General features: G+C 38.2%; 1 protein-coding gene across 1 annotated transcript; it reads right to left on the reverse strand.

Moving 5' to 3' along the window:
• Positions 1 to 300: 300 nt before the first annotated feature.
• Positions 301 to 25,150, reverse strand: KRR1 (KRR1 small subunit processome component homolog). The gene is given in 12 exon segments (XM_054580237.1): positions 301 to 753; positions 2,551 to 2,601; positions 2,604 to 2,640; positions 2,742 to 2,789; positions 2,791 to 2,820; positions 4,785 to 4,822; positions 4,825 to 4,936; positions 6,286 to 6,344; positions 7,491 to 7,551; positions 7,989 to 8,093; positions 23,240 to 23,350; positions 25,001 to 25,150. Coding segments are annotated over 12 exon segments (1,011 nt in total). The 3' UTR covers positions 301 to 544.
• Positions 25,151 to 25,806: the final 656 nt, after the last annotated feature.

A 25,806-nucleotide genomic window follows, 5' to 3' on the forward strand; every position in this document is an offset into this window, starting at 1 on the left:
CCACTTGCAATTTGATGTCTTTCTTATCATTTCCCTGGACTCAGAAAACAATAGTAATCAAGGGATTTGACTTAATAGGCCTTGTTTTGCTTATGGGTAAATGTTGGAAATGTAAAATGAGACTGGAAAGAGGCATAAGCCTAAACATTTGTTATCAATAGAGAGTACTGAAAAATCTGCATTTATTTTCCTCAAAACCAAATGCTGGGACATAGCTGTATTTAAAGACTAACCAATAGCATCATCAGACATTTGATTTGATGGATAATTACAACAGCCACATTTCAAAATCTTTACATAAACAACCTAAAGAAGTACTCCTAAAATCATGTTAGACCAGGCCTGCCTGGAAGACATTAGGTGCAATGTATTCAGATGCACACACACACCCCCCTACTCTATAGTATAAAATTTTTCAAAAAACACATGGAAAATATAATAATTTATATTTATAAAGAACAGCTGTATATATAAACACTCTTATAAAGAACAAAATAAACTAAGAAAAAAGTAATCAGAGTATTACTTCTTATACATAAGGCACCTAATGCCCTAGTATCTCAAAGTCCTTTACAAAAGGAGAGAGCTTAGTAAGTTCTAGTTCAGTGTTTTTGTGTATTACTTTTTTTTTCTTTTCATCTGTTTCCATTTTAAGCTTAACTTCATCAGCTGTGAGAGCTCCCATTTCCTTATTCTTTGCTTTCTTAATCTTTTCCTTGATGGCAGCCACATCAATTTTAGTTTCAGTAGAAGCTAGACAAATTAAAAACACAATATATTTAATTCTTTAGATTTTACCAAATAAAACATAAAGAATATGTATTTAAGACAATAATTTCAGAATACTGCTATGAAATTGGGAGGTTATATTATATAATATAAAACATCTACCATCTGCTTAAAGGAAAGTTAGAAATTTCTTTAAGAGAAAAAAATCATAAAAATACATTAGTGAAATTATACATGAAAATGGTATTACAGGTTAGTCATCTAAACAAATTATTGGATTCAACTATATTAAAACTACATTTTTTCCCCTCATATCATACTTGAAATGAGATTATTTTTACTTGTATTCTTTTCCATATTTTGGAACTTTAGAATGTTCATTACTATGCCAGTTTTCCATCTTGCAAGTTAAAATAATTTAAAATTACATTTCATGAAGAATATTACATGTAGTCCCTCCAGCTTCATTAATATTAACTAATCATAAGGTTTTAAGTCAAAATCTACTTCATTTAATATCACATAAAAACTTAAAAGTTTTCCAAATATTAGTTCACTGAACGACTAAAATAATATGAAAATATTTATAGGTCCTTGTAACAGAACTCAACAATCTAATCAATGCCAAAAGCTTGAACAAAATAGAGAAAGAAAGCAGCAAAAACAACACAACTTCTTGACATTTAAAGAACAGTATTCAGAGCAAAAAGAATCACAAGATAAAATATCATATAATCTACTCAACAACTTGAGAAGCAGAGTGTTAATGCCTTCACTATAGTGGAACAGATACATTTTTAATCCTAACAAACTGAGATTAAACTAACTACTGAATTACCTTCAAAGTACAGAAGTGACAGACTGTACAAACTAGAAATATAATGCTATGACATTTTAAGCTTTTACTTACCCAACAATCTTCATAGCAAAATATATTACAGGGTAAGGCAAAAGTAGGTTTATAGTTGCAAGTACACAAAACAGAGTTTATTCTTGTATTATGTATTAATTAGTGTACTATTTTCCATACAAATAACTGTAAACCTACTTTTGCCCTATTCTGTATTTTTGCTGCAGTTAACACTGATGTAATGTAAGATACTGTATCAAATAGTAATGCTGTATCTGGTTGTGACCAACAGGTCATGCACAATGCTGCCAGGGACACCCCTCCCTCATGTGCCACTGGCCACTTTTCAGAGTTGCTTTATGAGTAAATAGCACAATGTTACTAGAGGGAAAGAAAATGCAAAAGGGAGAGGATGAGCCAAAACGAGACTAAGAACAGAGAAGAAAAGGCAAAGAGTGTTTCCTCGGAGCATCTGTTCAGTAGCCCCTGAATAAAACTTTCCCTGTATTTTTGCTGTCCTTCAGCCCAGGGTGATGAAAATCCACGTTAACAATATAGGAATGAAACTTTAAGCCACAGATCAAAATAAGAGAAGAAAAGCACAACTTCTGATAATGCCTTTTTGAGAGGCATGGTAGCAGAGCTCAGGATCTCAGGGCTTTACTTTTATTTTTACAGAGGTGTCACTGCACTGGTTTATGTCTTTCAAAACAAAAGCACATCCAGAGGCCACGAGAGGACTGGCAGTCTGGGGCGCTCTGAACACAGGCATCCGCTGCTCCTAACTTGTACGTTACCTCAGTCGCCCCCTGTCCCTGGGGTTAGTGATTAATGAAATGCTGTATGAATTAATGGAAGACAGGGTTATTTCTTTACTTAACTCTCAAAGAGATTTAGGTAAATTCACTAAGGGTTTACTTTTAATATAACAGACTTTATCATCACACCAAGATTTGGAAGATAAGCTTTACCTTCCTTACCCTTCAACAGTGGTTTTTCTTTAGGTGGAATAAAAACTTTCTTTCCTCTTGTCTCTTACTAAGAGATTCTGCTTGTTTAGCCTACCTTATTAATAAAAATATATTAGTAAAACACAATTTATAGTTAAGAATTCAAGTTTCTATGCACTTAGCTATTAAAGTTGTAAGCTAGACAGTGTTACCTTTATTGCTTCCATTTTCTGCAGCTTCTTTTGTCTTGCCTCCAGGAAAATATTCACCACTAGCCAGTTCTTTATCAATCTGCTGAAATCAGTATTTACAATTACATCAGAAATAACATAGATGAGAGTCATTCCCTAAATAAGGAATGTTCATGAGGTAAAGACAGTGGGGCCCAAAATCTACGATTAATTCACAAAGAAGAAAAAGGGAAGGAAATGTACTCTAAGCTGAAGGGAACACATGCACAAAAGCACAGAGGTAGGAAAGTAGGTGATGTGTTCACTGAATACACACAGGCTGCTTTATGCAGGGTGGAAGGCCGATGATTCAGAAAAGTGTAATGGGAAACTGGAAAAGTTGTCTTGAGGAAGCTTGAATATTGGGTGAAGGAGGTTTAGAAATGACATGATTTAGAAATGAGTGAAGTTTCTGAGAAGAGTAAAGAGATCAAAGCGGCATTTTATAAGGTACAGAAGAATGGAGAAGAGATGAAAGGCTGGAATAAAGTTAGTAACATGCAAAAGAGAAAAGAAGAATTATTGGGATTTGAAAAACTAATGAAACACTAGTAAGAGAAAGCTACAGCTCATTCATTCACTACATAGTTGACTGATAATTTAACTATCTTGCATGTACACAGTGTTATTATGTCTAAGGCAATGTTCTAAACTATAGCTGTAAGGTCTTTATAATTACTAATTCATTTAATCCTCATTAATTCTTTGAGATAGATGTTATCATTATCCCCATTTTATGTATGGGGAAACTGAGGTATGCACAGATTAAATTATTAGCAAATAAGTGGCAGAATAAATCAACTGAGACCTCACTGTCTAAGCTTACCGCTGAAGAGGAGAAAGACAAGATGATTACTAACTCCAGGACAGGGCCACAGAAAGTAAAGCAGGTGCTATGGAAGCACCGTTTAGTAACTGGATCTCTCCACTTTCCCCCAACTATCAGTCTCTTTTTGGCTTCGCTTCCTTCCCTTTGCAGAGGAGACCTCATGATTCAGCACCTCCACTGTGTTTCCATCATCATTCTTTTCCCTTTGATCTTTCATCAAACCTTCCCCGAACAACTTCAAACACAGGGCTGCGGAGAAGGCAGACAGTCCCCAGAAAGGGATGGTTCACGTGCTGAGCACAAAGAACTAGCAGAAAAGGAAGAGTGTCCAAGGGAGGGAATAATGAAGTAAGATCCCTCAGGAGATAGGTGAAGACGGAAGTAAAAGAGCAGGCAAAGTAAGGATACAGATGGGAAAAAAAGTAGGTGAGAGAAGAGGAGGTTGGAAGAGTTCACACCTGATGGTCTCAAATATTTCAGGAAAATAAAATTCGATGCCATCTGCTAGGAGTGAGAGGGTGCCTAAACAATTAAGAGGATTCACAAACCTGCCACAAAATACTGAGGACCTATCTGAGGTTGGAAGCATAAATTTATAGTGGGTATAATCCAAAGGTATGACTTTCCCCATCTATGTTTGGTAGCCACATTATGGAAAAGAAGTTAAATTTTAGGGCTGAATCAAGTTTAAGAGTTTTGCTGGGCGGGTGTGACAGAAGGAAAAGGGGGCATGAAAGAAAATGATGGGCAAAACAGAAAAGGAAATTTTGGAAAAGAAATGAATCCAGACGACAGCTGATGAAATGAGAGGCATTCATAGCTTAGTAATAGGATATTAGAATTTCAGATTTCAAAACTGGAGCAGTCATATAGCTCATGGTCACAGGAATGAAGCCAAAGCAGAAAATAGAGCATTTTGGGCTAAATCACTGAGTTTTTTAGTGGCTACAGGGACATGAGCAACACCAATCAATTTGATACAGTTTATATTCATAATGTGAAGCCCCACCTCATGCACTTTGCTCAAAATAAGCCTATTTAAACTTCAGTTTTCTTATCTCTCTCTACACACACACACACACACACACACACACACACAGAGCAATTCCACCACAAACACCCTCAATAAAGTTTTTAACAAAATTGATTATAACAGTTTCCCCGTCATGTAATGAAATTCAACATTTAATACTGACCTGACTTTCTGGCTATGGTGGTGGGAATGGTATATACACTTTCTAAACATTTTTTCCTTTGGTTCCTTGCATTTGTTTACATTTTTGTGCTTGAACTGTGGTAAAAACCTTTCCCAATTTTGTGATCTTAATTCAGAATTTTTTGCCAATCTCTGTCAATCATTAAGGTCTTTAGTCATGCTATATACAATGTAAAAATTTTAATTCCAAAAGTCAAATATTTGTCAAATTAAGACAAATTACAGACATTACAGATACTGTTCTTATAAACAGTTCTTAGCCTGTTCAAGCAGGGGTGTCCAACCCGCAGCCCCTGAGCCACATGCGGCCCCGGATGGCTGAGTGTGGCCCAACACAAAATCGTAAATTTACTTAAACCATTATGAGATTTTTGTTTGTTTGTTTTCATTAGTGTTTGTGTATTTAATGTGTGGCCCAAGACAACTCTTCTTCTTCTAGTGTGGCTCCAAAAGGTTGGACACCCCTGGAAGCAATTCCATAAAGAAAAAAAACATGTAATCTTGGATATGCAAAAATAATCAAGCATCAGAAAACCATTAGAAAGTTAGATTAAGACATTCAGAATTATTAAAATAAATTGAGATAAAAATGAGACTAATTCAGTTTTTCAACCATTATTTCATTAAATCCTTAAAATTCAACTTAACAGCAGGGGGAGCTCTTAACAATATTCCCTGCAAGCAGGAAGCTGTCAGTAGCACCTGAAATATCACAGGTGGAAAAAAGGCAAACTTTCTCATAATCAGACAAAACCAGTATTCTCACATTTCCCCCACTCTATTTGAATTTTATAGACATTGGAACATCAGAAGATGCAGACCAGGCATCAGATGCATGACTAGCTCTCCTCATATTTAACATCCTGATGTACCTCAAAGTTGTTCTTTCATGCCATTCTAATAGAGACTTTTTAACGTCACCAAATTTAAGTGGACTGCTCAACAAATACCCATCATAAAACAGCTCATTATACCACGGTTACATTTCCAAGTACAGTCATGAACCTGTGTACACAGGGATATAACAGATCTCTCTCAAAAGGCTAACACTAAATAATTTGAGTGTTAAATTGAAAAAACAAACAAACTGGTTTTATGCACTCTGAAATATTCCAGGCTTCATTTGATTACAAAAAAAAAAAGCAGAATTCTGAAAGATCACATCTTTAAATATAATACATGAGGTCACAATCTAAGAAAATAGAATTGATGTCATCTATGACAAATTCTGTGAGGCCTTTCTTTGAATTAGAACTATATAATACATCACAGTGCCCCTGTCAGTACGGGGCTCCTCAGCTTCCAAGGAAGTAACTACAGAACTTTGGTGGAGATGAGTGAGCTGAACTTTACCTCTAATTTACCCAAAATAGCTAAGTTTTGTCTATTAGACTTTCATAAAAAATTTAATTTCAAGAAAGGTTTCTGTAGCTAAAAGATGTGTGATAACCACTGTTATAGCAATATGTAATATAATCAACTCTCACTATAATATTATAAATTGGATGAATATTCTTTATAGTAGCTAGGACTACTTTTCAAACTTGGAATTTGCAAAGAAAAGTGATTTAGTCACTTATAAAGATTTTAATGAACAAGGTATAAGGTAGAAGGGGATTACTATATTGTGAAATAGCTGACAAACCAGCCAATGGCTGCTAAATTGAAGGAACATTTCCTTCAACTGCTCTTACTGGCTGCTAGATCTTTCATAATAGTCAACCTCCCTGGGGTGCAATGACATTTTTCAATTGTACTGCTAAAATGTGACACACAGAACTGGTACAACACTCCGGAACTTTGATTTAGGGGGAAGAGGGCTGGATTTGGAGTCAGAAAACATGGGCTGAAATAATGAGACTGTCACTTTTTATGAAAAGTCACTTAATTTTCCTGTTCCACCTTTCTCATTTGTAATGCAGAAATGAAAATACCTCAAGGATCTGTTGTAAGAATTGAATAATATATTTACACTTTTTATAGAAATATAAAGTTTAAGTTATTATTGTCCCATGAGAAAAGAGCAGGTAATTTATAAGAATGAGGTCCAATAGAGTTCCATTAAAGACCCTGGAAAGGGAGAAGCAAGCCTCACAGCCAGATCCAAATAGCAGCATCAAAAGGAGTTAACTCAAACAGTATCTGTGCCATAGATTTCCTCATAACAAGTTTAAAATAACGTTCATGAAGAAATTAACCGAAACAGCACCTGCTCCACACATTTTCACATAAGTTAAAAAAAAAAGTTCATTAAAACATTAAATAAACATTATAATAAATTCAAGCAAATAAAGTTTTCAGAGTTTGGTCTCTATTGTCTATATCTGTTTCTGCAAATGATAAGATCTGTTCAATTCCCTAATATTTGAGCACATGTGACTACATCATGTTTTCCATATGTGCTACAGACTGAGCTTAGATACTCATTTAAAATTTGCAGTGAAAGGAGTGATGGTGGGCAGTCCTTCTAACTGAGAAACAGATGTCGCTATAATTGTCTAAAGTTGGCCATAATATGTTAAGGTCCTGGAGCAATGACTCCATCAAATTCCAGGAAGTACAAAGTACAAAGTAATGGGTAATCAAATAAAACACACTCTAAAAAAATACAATAATCATAAAACAATGTAATAAAATTATTTAATTTGTTCTCTGCTAAAAATTAACTAAAGATAGTAAATAGTTCTAACTTCTTTTAAGTCTCTAAAAAGTCCAATGGCTGAAACTGTGTTTCCCTGAACCAATGCCTACATCAAAAGAATAGTAAGTTGAAATTCAGTTGAAATACACTGAAAAACTAGTTACAGAGGAAGATAAGTTTTCTACTGATAAAAAGTATCTTTAATGTAGATCCTTTGGATAAGATGTTGTCTTCTTTTTACAAATCTTTATTTTTTACTAAAGAACCTATTTTATCAGTCACATGAAACATCATCCTGAAGAATTTGTACTGTCTTTTGGAAAAATAAAAGAAAATACTCCAAAAATACCAACACATTTCTTTTCAAAAGTGAGAGTGACATCTAAACAGAATAATGAAAACTCTATGAAGGAAAGCAGGGGGATTAAGGGAAGTAGGGATGGATGGATGGAGTGTTCTATGTTGTTTCTAATGTTGGCACAAATAAAGCAAACTCTCTGTAACTGCAAATTTACCTGTTCAAAGGAAATACTCCATGCTAACAGTTTTTAGGTCTCTGGCCCTAATGATGATGTGCGGATCAAAACTCTTCTTTGTTGTGCAAACAGTCATGCTGCCCTCAATCAGGTCCAGGGTTGCGTTAATGCGCTACAAAAAGGAAAGAGCACACAAGCTGTTGTCTAACAATGAATTCAATTTTAGATAATTATAGAGCCTATCCTAATCTATTAGTTACTCTCTCTCTAAAATTATATCAACTCCCTCCCCACCCTTGAAGAAGCTGGGTAGCTAATATAAAGAATGCTTGATTACTTTCATATTTCAAGAATATAGAAAGTTGGGCAATTAAAACCATTTATACTTACTTGGCTTTGGAATACTTTGTACTTATTGAAATAAAGATTATTTATCTCTACTTTAAAAAATATGTATCGATCCAAATGAGGCCATACTTAAAACCTATGGTAAAAATGTACAGCTGTACAGCTTCCCTATCCTGGACCTTGCTCTAATCCACCTTCTGCTCCTTAGGGTGAGAATGGACTTCCCTTTCCAACTTTTTTCAAACCAGTTTTAATTAGCTAAGTACAAAGTAAAACCAAATTATCATAAGTTCCTAAAAAAGCAATAATTGGGAAATTATGCACAACCTTCAGTAGGAAAACAGTTTTCAATAAAGCAAATAAAAATGCTATTTTTGACATGTGAACATATTCTGAAGAATATTTCAACAAACTAGTCAACATAAGGCTAGGGTCTCTGCTGAGTTTAAAAGAAAAGAGTGAGAGAGAGAGAGCACCTGAGAATGCATGCACCCTGGCTGGTATGACTCGGTTGGAGTGTTGTCCTATAACTGGAAGGCTGTAGGTTCAATTCCCAGTCTGGGTACATACCTAGGCTGCGAATTCAAGCCCTGGTCTGGGTGCATAGTATAATCCCTAGTCCAGGCACATGTGGGAGGCAACCAACTGATGTTTCTCTCTCACAATGATGTTTCTCTTTCTCCTTTGCTCTCTCTAGAAGCAATGGGGAAAAAAAAAGGTTTTCAGGTGTGGATTTAAAAAGAAAGAAAGAGAGAGAGAGAGAGAGAGAACAATCCCAGATACAGACAGCCATAAAACACTGCTTGCAGTTTGCCAAGCCACCCTCATACGCAGTGGGCACAAACGACTCCACAGCAGTCTCTCAGTTTGAGAAACATATTTTATATCACAACCTAGTACCCATATACATATACACACATATAAATGAACCAAAAGCTTCATAAAATTATCCTTACCACATGCGATACATCATTTTTAAAAGATTCATTATATCCACTAAATTGCCTCCTGGATCCACTAATGGATTTCAACACATAGTTTGAAAACAAAAGCCAATGTTCTGCCCTGATCAATGTGGTTCAGTTGGTTGGGAGTCATCCCACAAAGCGATGAAATGTTGCCAGTTCGACCCTGGTCAAGGCATATGACTGGCTTTCAGGTTCAGTCCCCAGTCAGGGCGCCCACAAGAGACAACCAATCAGTATTTCCCACTCTCTCTTTCTCCCTTCCTTCCCCTCTTTCTAAAAATAAAAAAAATAACATGTAAAGAAAAACCCCCCAAAACAAAAACAAATACACTGCTCTAGAGGCATGGCAGCAGCAACAAATAGGGGGCAGTTGGCACATCCAAAGCTTTCATTTAAAATGAAAATCAAGCAACTCAAACTGTAGACGTACAGGGCAACTACCATTGCACAGAGCAGGCGTTCTGAAACTTGGAGTTCACACATGAGTTTCAGACAATCCATGAAATCCCTACAATTTGAAAGGTATGTGAATTTTTCAAAGTATTCTATTACAAAATTAAAAACAAATGGATTACAAGAATAAAGCTTATCTGGGCTGTTTAAAATACCAAAGGAACCAAAATAACCAATTCTGCTAACACCGTAAAAAAATCCACCAGCACACAAATATCAGTTCTTACTTAAAAGTAAAGGTATAAGCAGAGCAAAATCTCAAGGAAATATATAAAATATGCATGAGTGTTCATTAAATGTTTTCTGTACCACTGGCCAGCACTCTTTCATGCAAATCTCCCTATATTTCGGCAACAAAGTTGCAAAACTACACTCCCCCCAAAAGTCCTCTGGGATTGTCCTCTTTGGAAAAAGCTGATTTCTTCCATCCATCAGGGCCAGTGAGAAGTTCTGATTCAGCTATAGGAAAAAACTTACACATCAGATTTTAACCTCCTTTTGGACATTTATATGCATGCATTTACAAGCTTTCAATACTCTCTTTGCATTTCCTCTTTCTATGCTTTTTAGATTATTCAACAGTCATAGAACAAGCCTCTATCATTACAATCAACACAATGTATTAAAATTACTTGTACACATTTCAGTCATGTCATAAAACAAAGTTCAATAAGGGCATGGAACCTCCTTGGATCCACACTAATTAGCACATACCTGATATGGGTACTCAAGTAACTTCCACTGCACTACACTATGTTGAGTTAAAGAGTCAAATGGCATTTTGTTTACAAGACTATTTTATATATAAGTAGCCTGAGTGTGCATGTGTGTGTGTGTGTGTGTGTGTGTGTGTGTGTGTATATATATATATATATATATATATATATATATATTATTTGGATATGTGTGCATGAGCATAAAACTCTTAAAAGTTGATACTCTGGTGTACACTTTCAGTTAATAATTACTGGTATAGGGTTTTAGGTTTTCTAAAGAGTTTTCATGACAACTATGAAAGGTAGGAAGAACCAGTATTATTCTTCCCTTTTTATAAAAGACATTCAGTCCAAAATTTTAGTGACTTATCTAAGGGGACATAAAGGTCTTCTTTCATTAAAACAAAATGCCTCTGAAGGCCCATAAATCATCTCCCACATCATTTATTAAAACTCCTGGTCTTGGATTTTAGGAACCTCTTAAATCCAACAGCTATAACTGAAGTCAGTACTACTCAAAGGTCCGATCCACAGGCCTGCCGCATGAGCATAAAGTGCAACTGTGTTAGCAATGCAGTTCTGGTACCCCTCTCTAGGTCTACTGAATCTGAAACTCTGGGATGAGGCCCAAAATCTCTGCTTTAACAATCTCATCAGGAGATCTGTATGCACACTAAAGTCTGAGAAGCAGGTCTATATAGTCCATGTTATCTACCCAAGTCAGGTAAACATGCTTTTTGTTTCTTACAGTCACATCCATTTTGTTATTTCTTGTTGAAATACAGTGAATTAGCTAGAGTGCATGTGTCATTCATTCAGTGTCCTTAAAAACAAACAAACAAACAAACAAAAAACTCAGTATCTACAACTGCCATTGCTTAAAATGCACATCTGATCAAATCCTTACTCAAATTTAAACACTTTAATGGTTATGAATTTAAATACTGGAAAATTACATAGGAGTTTCACAACAGAAGTACAAATAGCCCCAAAACAAGTAAAAAAGATGTGCAACCTCATTAATAATAAGGAAAGTTCAAATTAATACCCCAACTAGATATAATTTCGTATTTACCAAAGTGATAGAAATTTCTAATTTGGATAATACCAATGGTAACTGTGTGTAGAGCAATGAGAACTCTCACCCACTGCTAGAGGCAGTATAAACTGGCACAAAGCCTTTGGGAAAGATTTAGCATCACTTGCACATACCCTACACTTCAATCCCATGTACATAACCTAGAGAAAACTCTTGAACGTGTAAACGAAGAAATATATACAAAGATGTTTATAGTACCATTGTTTATAATAGCAAACGATGGAAACAATGCAAATGTCCACCAATGATAGAGTGAAATATAAATTAATACATATTAATACAAGGGAACATCATATAGTAGTGAAAAGAATAAACTACAGCTTCAAGTATTGCCCTAACTAAATAACAAAAACAAAGTTAAGCCTAAGAAGCAAGACACAGAACCATCCCTACAGTCCTCTCTTGTTCACATAAAATTCAAAAACAGGCAAAATTAAACCGTGTTGTGCATTGGTAGAAATGATTATAAAGAAAAAGAACAGAATGAACACTACCATTGAGAACGGTTAGTTCATGTCTCAGAACAAAAAAAGAGTTACGATCTGAGACATACTTGTAGGGGACTTTCGGAGTATGGTAATGCTATTTATTCGGCTCACTGGTCTGAGAGCTCCTTTCTCACATGTTGGTTTTATTCTTGAAGAGGTACATATACTTTGCTATGTACGTTCATAATTTAAAAACAACAAAACACCTTTAATAACTTTCTAATGCCTATAACAATGAGAGTTCAAGGTTTTTAACACTTCCAGTAAGAATGGTTGCTGAGGCCCTGGGCTATTTCTCTAGCCTCTCTTCCCGTTACTCACACTGAAGAAAATGGATAAAACCAGCATAAATCAAAACAAGACAGCAATGTGAAAGCAGGGCAGTCTGAATAGCAGGGACCGTGTCGTCTAACATTTCAGCAATCTGACAAATCATAAATATTCCAATTATTTTTTTTCACGAATTAGAAACTAGCGTTCAGGGCGCGCCAGATTATCTCCTCCTTATCACAGTATCTGTCTCCCTCCATTATTAGCGTTCACTCAAATACGGAACGACCTTTTACCCCTACCACATCCCCCATTATATCGACTTCCAGCCAGTGCCGCAAGTCTAACGTCCCCAAAGGCTTCCACAATTTCTTAATCCTCATCATTTCTCAAAAGACGAATTCCGCAACACCTTCACTTTGGGGGCTTTTAGCAAAAGCGATTAGGTAAGAACACGTGACCGACACCATATCTCTTAGTTTAGCAGGCCCGGCCAATAACACTAAAAAACAGCTATTATAGCTAGTCAACTTTAAACAGCGTAAACCCAGACTTCGGATTTCACACATTATCCCGCTTCTCCGGGTTCTGCTTACAGACTTCATTTTTCCCAGACACTGTGGCTAGCCGGCTCTCTTCGGAGCGCGCCTTCTTCAAATCGCTTCCGGTGTTACCGGAAGTGGAACGGTTTTTAAATCCTTCCGTCTAAAGCTCCCGTACTCAAAATAAAACTCAGGAGACCTTCGCAGTCTGTGTGTGTGCCTACGCTAGAGTCTTTGGATTTACCCTAACTACAGCATTTCGCTTAGGTGGCCAATGGAGTTTCCTTTCCAGGATGCACTGCAACAACGGATTTTGACTGCACGCCGGGAATTGTAATTTAGCACTGTGGGCAAGTAGGAAACGGGTTTTGTCCAGGCAGTCTGGCCTAGTAGCTTTGTTTCAAGGAGGGCTGGGTTTTCAGTCTCATGGCTTTCGGACTTGAGCTGCACGAGCAACCGTTCTCTGGTGGCCCACCCCGAAGATTTCGGATTTTCCAGCCGTCCATAATCACGTGAATTCTCTCTCTCTATATATTGTTTCTTAGGAGAACGCTGACTAATGCAGCAATTTATAGTAGAGCAAATCCAGATGGCTGATAAACATTACGCTCAACCGCACTGCTGTCGGAAAAGTATATAGATATAACAATATTTTTCACCCACCAGATTGGCAAAACAAAAATAATAAAAATATTTTTTAATGATAATCTGCTGGAGGAAAGAATACTGTTATACAGTACAGGCTGGTGGGAATGTAAACTGTTACTGCCTTCTTGCAAAGCACTCAATCAGTGTGAAGTATATACATACTCTTCCACAATATTTTCGTTCCTGGGAAACTGTCAACTAGAAATAAAGCACTGTTCTATTAGGGCACATGTACCATTGTGTTGGTTACTGTCTTGTATAGAAGCAGGTCAGTGAAAGGTACCTTAGAGCCACACTGACTAGTTTAATACTTACTGACTGTATAGGCTTGGGCAAATTTCTTACCCATCCACCCCGGTTCGGTTTCTTAAAAATGTAGCGAATAACCTTAACTCAATGACTCTATACATATAAAGTGCTAAAAAAAAAAATGCTGTGCATGTGAATCACAGTCAATGAGTGTTAGCTGTTATTTATTTATAGTGACAAAAAATAAAAACATCTCGACTATGAGAGGTAAGTAAATTGATGTTATCTTCATGACTGTGAGAGATTATGCAACCATTCATAACAATGAATTAAATATATATGGAGAGATTACCTAGAGGCATTGAGTAATAAAAGCCAGATACAGAAAGATGGGGTAATTATACACATAATTATAATTATATATACATACATAATATAATTATCCCATATTTATAAAGCAAATCAGTAATTCATTCAACAACTTTTTATCAAACATCTGTAATGTTTCAGGCACTGTTCTAAATACCTGGTGATGTTCTATGTGCTGGACATAATTATATAAATATTATTTTACTTTACACATTACTAATGTGTTATATAGGAATATATGTGTATATGATTGTACAATGAAAAACGATTTGGAAGGATATACACTAAGCTTTCAAGGCTGGCTATCTTGAGGGTGAAGGTGATTAGAAAAGAAAAAGAAAACAGGAAAAAAGGACTAAACACAGTAGATGTTCATGATCAACATCAGGCTCATGACCCTGTTTATGTAAAACTGTATGCTTGCATAGGGAGATCTATAAAATGATTGTTAACACAATGTTGACTGCTACCTCTCAGTATAGAAACATTTCAAAGGATGGCCATTTAAATAACAATGCAGTCAAATCAATCACAATTTATATTATTTTAATATCTTTGAAAATCTGAAAATAATGTACTCAGACCTGCAAGGCTATTTCCAGAAATTGCACAAATAACACTAAAAGGGGAAGTAAAATGGCCTTCTCTAAAGAGTCTCTTGGCATAAGTCGGGCTTGGAAAGTCCTCTCTGGGTCACAGCAACAGCAGGCAGACCCGTTTTGCCTGTGACTTTCCCCTTCCTTGGCCTCTCCAGCAATCTAGACCCACACGCGGCCATCCTCCCACAGATGTGCTTTACCAGCTCTTACCCTGCTCATTCACTTTCCCATGCAAAGCAAGTTGGCCTCTCCTCTCTCCTTTGGACTTAGAGACCTTAATTCCCACACAATTAACCCAGAGGGTATAGGCAGAGAAGTCAGGATGTGGGTTAACAATGATGGGAGTGGGGGTGGGACATGAATTTAACCTCTATTAAAAAGAGCAGAAACACTGGGCAAATAAGCATGGATTATTTTTCATTTAATACTTCTATAATCATTTACCTGGATAAAAAATGATTTTTCCCAGTAATCCATTTTTAATAAACAGTCAAAAGAAGTTTTTTCAAATATATAGGGTTGAACATTTTTTATTTTGTAACATACATAAGTGCTTTCTATTTCAGTCAAACTCAGAGAAAGGTTTTAAATCCTAACAACATATATCTATCAACATCAATAACAGTAATTATTACTATGGTTGTAAAAATAAGGCCTTTCTAACTCCAAGTGATTGCATTAAAAATAAGGATCTAGTGATAGCAGTCAAGAAGAAACAATACAACAAAGCATCGTCATTGTAAACTATGTTATTAACACATTTTTAGAAAAATAATGTCAATAAAAGTGAAGTGTTCTGAATGAAAGCCTAGGAAACCTGGGAATCTAGGAGACCAAGTTTGAGAAACATATTCAGCCAGTCTGGGACTGTTTTCTGCTGTGCAACAGGGTGTTCCATGTGTCATTACCACGGCAGAGATGACAAATGCCTGCAGGATAGCCACATCTTCCTGTGGATACTCCTAACAAACTCTCTGGACGAGGAGATATGGCGTGCTGCTTTGGCTGCTGACCAGCTGTTTGACCTTGCGTAGGCACTTCTTAACCAGCCTCTCTGGTTCTGGAATTGTAAGATGAGGGAGTTGAGTTAGATCACTATTTCTCAAACTTTAGCCAACCTCAGAATCACACGGAAAGGTGGCTCCGCTCTACTTTATAGACAGTAGGTCTAGAGTAGGGCCCAAGGATTTGCAGTCCTGACGAAAAAAGAACTATCCAACACAGAAATGTCAATACTCAATTTCAGTGATACTACTTCAAAGGGTCGGAAAGTGCTTCATGTCTGGCCAGGCATGCCATAAAGGCAAAGTTATTTTCCATTCTTTTTTGTTACTTAGAGCACAACTTGCCTGGTATCAAATGCCAGAGTTTCCAGATGGTGTTCATTATTATGCTGGGCTCCTCAGTGGACAGTCCTGCTCAGTGTCCCTCAGCTCTGCCTCTGTCATTCTGGAATTCTGTTGTCTCATGACCCAAACAGACAATGTGACTTGTACATGCAGTGGATGCTTGGGGTCTAAAGACACACATTGCTGCTTGAATATTAGTCTCACCAGGCCCCAGGCCTCAGGCCCACAAAACATTAATATTTCATTGGGAGACTAGCGTCTCCTGCTATTTCAGGGCAATCTTTCCTCTTTCCTTTCTCGATTGTTCTTATTGATAAGCAACAGCTTTGATTTAATTTTTAGTATAGTATTCTGCTCTCTAAAGAGGAGTTGGAACACTTTTATGGTATTAGGTTCCACATAGCAACAGAAAGTTTTTTAATGAATGTATACATATTCAAGATTTAATCAGTGACATATGAAATGTATTGATACTGCTGAGAATTATTACTTTATTCAAATAGAACAAGCAAACTACAGTCTTTTATTTGTTTACATGACGCGGGGGAAATATTTGAACTTTTCCAGGAAACAACTTTCTAGTCATTTGCTAAATCTATATGCCTCTCCCATCCTCCAAATAGTGTTGTAGTAACTGCAAGTGGCCTGTGATGAAATGAACTTTTTAGATGAAGTATTTTAAACATGTAATGGGTTTACATTTAAACAAGTTATTTCATGGCGTCACCATTTCAAAATGGTGACATTGCTTATGCTCTATTTCAAATTCTCTAATTCAAAAATCTAGCACTTGACACACAGAAACATAAAAATGCAGACTTCAACACTACGTTTTTGCCCGTGATCACTAACAGTGTTTTTAACCTCTTTTGGTTTACCAGTTGCTTTACTAATGAGATGCACTCTATTCGCCCTTTCCTCAGAAAAGTACATATATTTGGATACACATCACATTTCACCCACAATTTGATGAGATGTTCACACATCTGTCAGGCTCTGTCATAAAACCTAAGGGGTCAGGCTAAGGACTCTCTTGAAACAGCATGGGACAGGGGCTCACCCGCCTGGATCTGACCTCACAGCACCTGAACCCCGTTCTTAGAGCTCCGCAGGAGAGTGGAGGGGCTGGAGGGGCTCCTTTCCCTTAATAAATAAGCGCATGCTTTTTACACGGACAATCTTGGTATGACTTAGTACTTGCACATAGGTATACTTCTCAAGAGTCCTTTGACTTCAAGTTACCAAAACTCACAGTAACAAAAAACAGTAACAAAATATATTGTCCTGCAGAGCTGGGAACTGGATCTAGGACCTCAAGAATGTCATAGAGACATTCAGGCTTCCTTAATTTCTCTCTTTCTCTCCCTCACCCTTTCCTCCCCCCACACCCTTTTGTGTCTTGGCTCTGCCCTTCTGTGTTCTCTTCTGAAGCAAAGATGTCTACTGGCAGCTCCAGAATTAAATTCTCAGCAGAAGGAGATTCCATCTTCCTGAGAGTTCCATCAGAAGTCCCAGGAAGACTCTCAGAGACCAGTTCTACAGGGGGATCACACCCATTTAAACCACGTGGTCTGGGAATGGGAAGGAATGATTCCCAAGGGAAAAGAGAGCTGCTGCCAAAGGAGAGCTGGATGCTTGCTGGCCAGAGGGACAAAAGCCCAGGATGTGTAGCACAGTAAGTACAGTAAGTTATCCAAGGGGTTAATACATTTTCAGGTTTTATTCATCACCATCCTCATTCCCATGCCACCATTTTAATAAAACTAAAAAACACACCACCCTGCTGGGCGGCCTAGTTGGTTGGAGCATTACTTGTGCACCAAAGGGTTGTGGGTTCCATTCCCAGTCAGGGCACATACCTACATTGTGGGTTTGATCCCCAGATTAGGCACCTATGGGGGGCAATCAATTAATGTTTCTCTCTCACATCGATGTTTGTTTCTCCCCTTTCCTTTTACTCTAAAAATCAATAAACATATCCTTAGGTGAGGATTAAAAAAATTAAGCCACATACTTAAAGAATTACTTAGCATCAGTCACAAGATAGATAGATGGAAGAGTTACTTGATAACATTTTATTTGGGGAGGATGGGGTAATAATTCTTCCTATTTGCTGTGAAGTTTTGAAACACCCATTCATTCTAATAAGTTGGTTTATATTCCTCCAGACACATGTGCTGACACTGAAAATGCGATCTGCTGTAATTGCAGTGACTTGGTGTATCTCCCTTTGATAATGATTATTCTCTCATGAAGTATATTTCCTTACAGGAAATGGCTCTATTTTTTTAATCTCAATTTTGAAAAGAATAAAGAAGAAAAAAACCAAGAAACTATGCAACCATCATCCAAGACCTCTTCATCTAAAATTAATAAATATTAACATTTTTTCATTTTTAACCCAGCTTTATGCAAATATGTGCATAATATAATCTTACATCTGTGCAAAATGAAGCCACTCTCTCCATAGTCCCATTTCTCTATTTCCTCTTCTAGAGGAAATAACTATATGATCTGATTTTTAAATGAACTCTTTCAGACACACAGAAAGGCAGATAGACTAAGATAACAAATGCTTTTGTTGTCATAATTAAACTTAAGACATAAAATGTTGCCAATTAAAGCCCCTGTGCACAACCCCCTAACTTCATGCCTCCTTCTCCCAGCCGGGACCACCGCTATGCAGGCTGGGTGTTCATCACTTCCATGAACATTTTGTCTGTATGGCTAGCACTTACATACACATGCACAATCTTTAAACAAGATAAAGTAGGCTTTAACTATTTTATACATGACATATTTACACATTATACATTAATAAGCTTGCATGTAATTACATAAGTATTTTATATTAGTTGTACATGTATAAATATATATTATATAAACAAACATATACATATATATGCTGCATGTACTTGAGCATCTTGCTTTTTTGTAGAATAGTTGTTTTGATATATATTCAGGTTGAGTCTTCATAATTCTACTTTATTCATCCATCATATATAACTTTGGAAATGTTTGTAAAGATATTGTAGTTCCTGTCTTGGCCTCTCTCTCTCTCACCCCCACCCACCTCAGACTCGCTCTGGGGGAAGCCAGCTGCCCCGTCTTGAGCAACCCGATGGAGAGGTCCACGTGGGAAGGAGCTGAAGCTTCTTGCCATCAGCCTCGTGAGAGAGCTTGGAAGCACGTCGTCCAGCCGGCTTTCAGATGACTGCAGCTCTGCAGACTCCTCAGTTCCAGCCTCCTGAGAGACCCTGAGCCAGGAGCACCAAGCTAAGCTGCCCCTGAATTCGCATCCTCAGAAACTATATAAATGTTTGTTGTTGCAAATTGATCATTTTTATGCAAACATAATTAAAACAGTATCAAAGCAAGTCTAAGCATTTGTCAAAACATTTTTCACATTTCGATATGGGCACTGGAAATGGAACTTTTCAGAAAAGAATTTTTTCCCTTGCATCTTGCCACTAGAGGGCAAAATGGTCACAAACGAGACCTTGAGTAAAGAATTGAAAGGCTATTTCCGGAAGGCAGAGACAAATGTATTTAAAAAGTAAATAAATTAAAAAAAAAAAAAAAAAAAAAAAAAAAAAAGAAAGGCTATTTCCGTGGAACTGCGGATGTCAGAGATGCAAAAAGAAAACAAAAACAAAAATCTTAAAGATCATGTGATTCAGCTCTGTTAAATTACGGATGAGGATTCTAATGCCCATAGACATTAACTGACTAGTGTGAGGTCACACAGACGGAGGTCTAAATGCACAAACTCAGCTGCATTTTATAACAAACAGATCCAATAATCAATTCTGGTTTTTTTTTTATTTCTAGGTATAGAATAAAGAAAAAAGCTTTTTTAAAAATCTTATTTTAATTAACGTATTACTGTTCCTAAGATTAAAACTACTTATTGTTGATCTTATTTATTGGGTTTCTATTATGAAGCACTTATCATATATGATGTGATTTGTGTCTTTTCATTTAATCTGTAAAACAAACCATTGAAACATGCTTATTAATGCATGAGGGCCAGTATCTTGTCCAAGGACATATAGCTAGAAAGAATCAAAACAAATATGAATCTGATATAAGCTAAATGTCATTACCATGATATGGGGGGGGGGTAATTCAATTTTTTATTATACCGGAAGTTCAGTGCTCCTGGAAATATTCAATATGTTAAGACACTTAAGTGATTGCCATATAACGTTGAAAGAGAAAAAAATACAAAAAATTGAAATTTGATCACCAACTGACACCATACAAAAAAATAAACTCAAGATGGATAAAAGACTTAAATATAAGTCACGATACCATAAAAGTCCTAGAGGAGAATATAGACAGGAAACTCTCAGATACCCCGCGCAGCAATATTTTCACCGATGTCCCCTAAAGCAAGGGACATAAAGGAAAGAATAAACAAGTGGGACCTGATCTAAATAAGAAGCTTCTGCACGGCTAAAGAAAACATCAGCAAAATGAAAAGAGAACCAATAATATGGGAAAATATATTTGCCAATGATACCTCAGACAGGGGTTTGATCTCCAAAATAGATAAAGAACTCACACAACTCCACTCCAAGAAGACAAACAATCCAATCAAAAAATGGGCAAAGGATCTGGACAGACATTTCTCCAAGGAAGAGATTCAGAGGGCCCAGAGACATATGAAAGGATGCTCAGCATCACTAGCCATCAGAGAAATGCAGATCAAAACCACAATGAGATACCACCTCACACCGGTCAGAATGGCCATCATAAACAGATCAACACACAATAGGTGCTGGCGAGGCTGTGGAGAAAAGGGAACCCTAGTCCTCTGTTGGTGGGAATGCAGACTGGTGCAGCCATTGTGGAAAACAGTTTGGAATTTCCTCCAAAAGCTAAAAATGGAACTGCCTTTTGACCCAGCAATTCCACTGCTGGGATTATACCCTAAGAATCCCAAAACACCAATTCAAAAGAACCTATGCACTCCAGTGCTCATAGCAGCACAATTTACAACAGCCAAGTGCTGGAAGCAACCCAAGAGCTCATCAGTAGATGAGTGGATCAAAAAGCTATGGTACATTTACACAATGGAATACTATGCAGCAGAAAGAAAGAAAGAGCTACTACCCTCCATAACAGTATGGATGGAACTGGAGAGCATTATGCTAAGTGAAATAAGCCAGGGGGCGAAAGACAAATACCATATGATCTCAGCTATAAGTGGAACCTAACCAATAAAACAAACAAGCAAGGAAAATGTAACCAACAACATTGAAAGAAAAAAGAAACCAACACAATCAAGAGGGAAGGGAGAGGCAGGGAAAGGGAAGAGAAGGGTCAATTCAAGGAACGTGTATAAAGGACTCATGAACAAAGCCAAAGTGGGGAAAGATGAGGGAAGGAGGTGGGGGAGGGGGACAGGGGAAAGTGATGGTGGGAAGACAGAGACAAATGTATTTGAACAATAAAAAGAAAATCCCGAATCAAAAAAAAAAAAAAAGAAAAAAATCGTTTTGATAATTTTTCTTTCCTTCCACCCAGAGGTTTTTTTCTCTCCCCCTCTCTGCCTCCCACAAACATTCATATTACACACATTGCCTCATCCCTTCATTTGAGCTGACCAGCTGTTTTATTTTGGTTAACCTTTCTAGAGCTTCATTTTGTTTCACCTTTTTTCATTTCTAAAATGAGAATACACCTACCTCCTTCAAACTCTCAACAAAGGATGCTGTGTTGGTTAATGAGAAAGTCTTTATGAATCTTACTGGATTTTGCAGGACACAGGTATTTTATAAAGTTGAAGAATCATTATAATGATAATTAGTAATAATTTAGGAGAGATGGGCAGGTGTCTGGCAATAATGACGTGGCTGGAGCTGTTGCAACACTAAAGCAATGAAGTAATGTCAACATGTCAGCAGCATTGATTTAGGAGCTAGGAGGGTGCAATCTTTGCTGCCTCATATGTCACTTTGCTCATTATCCCTGCCTGGCACAGGCTGATACACAGTCACAGCAGTTCCAAGACAGTCAGGAAGGTAATGCTGAAAGAACCGCATTACGTGATGCATAGTCTCCAAAGATAGCCACCACCAATGCTTTTCCTCATTGTGTACACATGCCACTCTTCACTCCAAAAGACTGAGCCTATTTCTCCTCTCCCTTGAGTCTGGACTGGCCCTGTGACTCACTTAGACCAATGAGAATGTGACTCTGCTAATTCCCAGTCAAGCCTTCAAGAGGACTAGCAGCTTCAGCTTCCTTTCTCTTGGGAGAGAAATGCATAAGAAATTCAGCTATCCTGACACTACCTCACTGTGAGGAAGCCCCGCTTGGCTATATGGAGAGAGATAGAGACATACATGGCCAACTCTCAGATGTTCCAGTGGTCACAGCTGACATTCTGGACATGAGTCAATGAAGAACCTATCTTACACATTTCAGCTCCAGTAGACACCACATGGAGCAAAAGAGCTGTCCAGCTAGATTGCAGAAATAGGAGAATTAATGCATACTTGGTGTTGTTAAGCCATTATGTTCTCGAGATGTTTGTTGCACAGCAATAGATATTCAAAACACCTATCAGCATTTAAAATAGGGTCATTTAAAATATCCCTTGATGTCCTCTCTTTGTTAAATGAAATAGAAGATTCCTTTACAGAAATGAAATAAGAAATTAGAGTGGTAAATGGAGAGGGTAATTCCCTTTTAGAGGATGCAGTTTTGAGCTTCAAAAAAAGTTCTGCCAAAATAGAGCATTTATTCCTTCATTGACTCACTTACTCATGTTTTATAAATATTTATGGAATTCATCGATTGTCTATTGTATATCTGGCACAGTTCTAGGCATGGAATACATCACGCTAAATGAGACAGATAAGGTTTCTAATCTCATGGTGGTTGCTTCCTAATGGGAGAAGACAAATAACAACTACAATAAAAAGATTATATCCGCTAACAATGTAATTGAGAGGGGGGAATGTGATAGCATTAAGCATTAGCATAGTCTTTCTAAGGGTCCCATCCTGATGCATCAGCAGTAAACTCATGGGAGAAAAAGAAAGAAAATCTTTCTCCTGTTTAATTATGTGCAACCTAATTACCAGTTTCTGGGTATGTGTATACACTCACGATTCATGATGCAGGCAGGAGCCTCCCCTTTGGGACTTTATGTCTATAGCTTTGCTAACACTGCAAGGGTTCAGATAAGGAAGGATTCTTCCTCCTACCTCATGGGCCTTGGGGAGGTAGCGGTGGGATGTGCTAGCAGTGGAGGCATAGGTGCTGCGCTGGCACGGGCCCTGTTCATTAACACCGTCTGAGATGTGGCCATTTCTGTGCTTAAAGAAAATGTTTGAATTAGGAAAGAAATAAAGAACTGGACATTTTATAGTCCTAAATTTCTAGGAGCTTCAGTTACTGATTTTCTCATGAATAAAGGGCATTTTTTTTTCCATAAAAAAACTCCACGTGGAAAAACCACTCTTCTTTCATACGTGGAATGCTACTCTGTAATCTCATGAGTCTGCTGTCAAGATCCTTCTCTGTTCTTTAAAATCAGTGGTGGCTTTTTTGAAAGCAGGGATTCTGACTTACTTCCTTTGCTTCTTCATTTTCTCACACAATGTCCTTCTGATACTACATGCCTAGTAAATATTAGCTGAATGAGCAGAATTGGATAAAGAGACCAGTGTCTGCATTTGAATCTCAGCTCAGCAATTTATTAGCAGCATTACCTTAGTCAAGTTTCACGTGCTAAGGGCATGGTGGCTGAAACAAAAGGTAAGATGACCCATCCCACCACTAACTAGTTCAGGTATGAGGGAAGGGTGTTATTGTTAAGAGGTGCACATCATGCCAGAACTAGAAAAAGGAAGCAGGAGCCTGTGACGCTCCTGCTCCTGTTGTTCCAGCTGAACCCACTGGACTCAGGATGCCCCTGGTGGTCAGCCCTAGCACTGCACCCTGAACAGGGAACCTACAAAGCCCAACACACTTGTCTTTGAGAATCTCCAGGCATGGGTTCTCCTGGCCCCAGCGAGACTAAGCAGCAGGACCTGCAGAATCCAGGGGGCTGTAAGAGGTATTTCAGAAGCTTGCCCTGTTTTCTCCTGTGAGCATTGCTTTTGTATGTCTAGTTCATTCCGGGGACCGTCTCACCAGGAATGAAGCAGTGATATAAAGGTTGTGAGATTTAGGCCAGACAATTTTTACCCAAATCCAAAGATGAGTGGTCCAGTGCTTTGCCATTGGCTACTATAGACCCAAGTCTCAACTTCCAAGACTCTAAGCCTCTTTATGAGCACAAGAAAGTCCGGAGCATAAAAAGCGTACTCCTTGTCCTTGGGAGGCTAGGGGGTCATGGACAGAGAACTGACAGCAATATTCCTGAACCTGTGGGACTCTTGACTTTTCCATGCATGCCCTCAAATTTGCGGGGGCGGGGGGAAGGGCCGTGAAATGCAGAATTTCTCTACGTTAATCCCCTCCATCCTGGGGGTGGCAGTGGAGGCGCAGACAAGGATCATTCTGTTTGTTTCCACCCAGATCTGAAGCTTTCCGACCACAGGTCCTCTCATCTTCTGCCTGCCCTGGGCACAATCTCCACCAGGCAAAACTCTGGGGCATTGGAGGGTTCCAAATCCCATCATTCTTGCATTGCATCTTCCCACTCCCCATGCAGTGGACCCTGGCCATGTCCTGGGAGAAAGGACGCTGGTGTCCCTAGGCAGAGCAGTCTCCATCTTCTTAGGGTTTACGACTGGAAAGTGACTCATCCAGTTTCACACAGTGATTCAAGGCAGAGCTGGCACTTCCCTTAACAGTGGATTTTCCAGTACAGGGCAGAAAACCCAGGAGGATACGGGCACAGGCAAAGGGTGAATCATGCCGTTGTCATGGGAGAGAACTCTGGACATGGACAGCCCCTGCGGGCGCTGCCTGCCCGCCTGTCAGGAGGCCATCTTCTGTCTTTCTGCCCTGGCACTTACGAGCCGGTGTCCATCCTCAAGGCCGAGGCTTGGCGCCTGAGGGCTGCTGGAGGAGCAACCCGAACCAGCTCTACGTTTCAAGTTACGCTGCATGACCATGTGACTCCCATAATTTCCCCGCCCATCACTGTGGATGACTGCAAGAGCCATTGCTGGGTGGGTGCTGAGTTTGGAAAGACGGCACTCTTTCATGTGACCTCTCAGGAAGTAAGAGTTTTTTCACCCTGTGGCTCCTTCATCTTTAGGACACCCATGCCTTCTGCATCTATTAGCAGAGTCAGGAAACCATGGAGAAGTATATGAGGGAGGATTTCATTAGCTAGATCTGCAATGGCACACACGAATTTCTTTCTTCTTGTTTTGGCAACAAACCACATTGTCATGTGGTCACAAGGATGGCTGGGACAGGCAGTCCAGCCTTGGGTCTCAAGAAAGAAAAATCATTTTAGTGGAGAACTAAAATTCTCTGCCACAGTGAGTAAGTAACTTATTCAGATTCATAGCATTTTTTGTTTTTTTTTTTAAATCAGTAATGAGTATTTACCATATGCCAAGCACTGTACCAAGAGCTAAAGTGCAATTAGACTGAGCAGCAGTTGGCCGTGGAGAAGCTCCACATTGAAGGAAGACGACGGTGTGAAGTGCCTGACGACCTCAAGGGGAAGGGTTCTGGAAGTCCAGTGACTAATTCTAGATTTGGAAGCTGCCTGGAGAGGACTGCAGGCTAAGTCCACGTTCAAAGACAAAGGAGATTCGGAGGATGAAGGAAGAGGGCAGCAGGAACCGCAGAAGCAGTCACTCATGTA

Source organism: Pteronotus mesoamericanus, unplaced genomic scaffold (genome assembly GCF_021234165.1).
Source record: "Pteronotus mesoamericanus isolate MK-2021 breed Mesoamerican mustached bat unplaced genomic scaffold, CSHL_Meso_final contig_56, whole genome shotgun sequence".
NCBI classification, from domain to species: domain Eukaryota; kingdom Metazoa; phylum Chordata; class Mammalia; order Chiroptera; family Mormoopidae; genus Pteronotus; species Pteronotus mesoamericanus.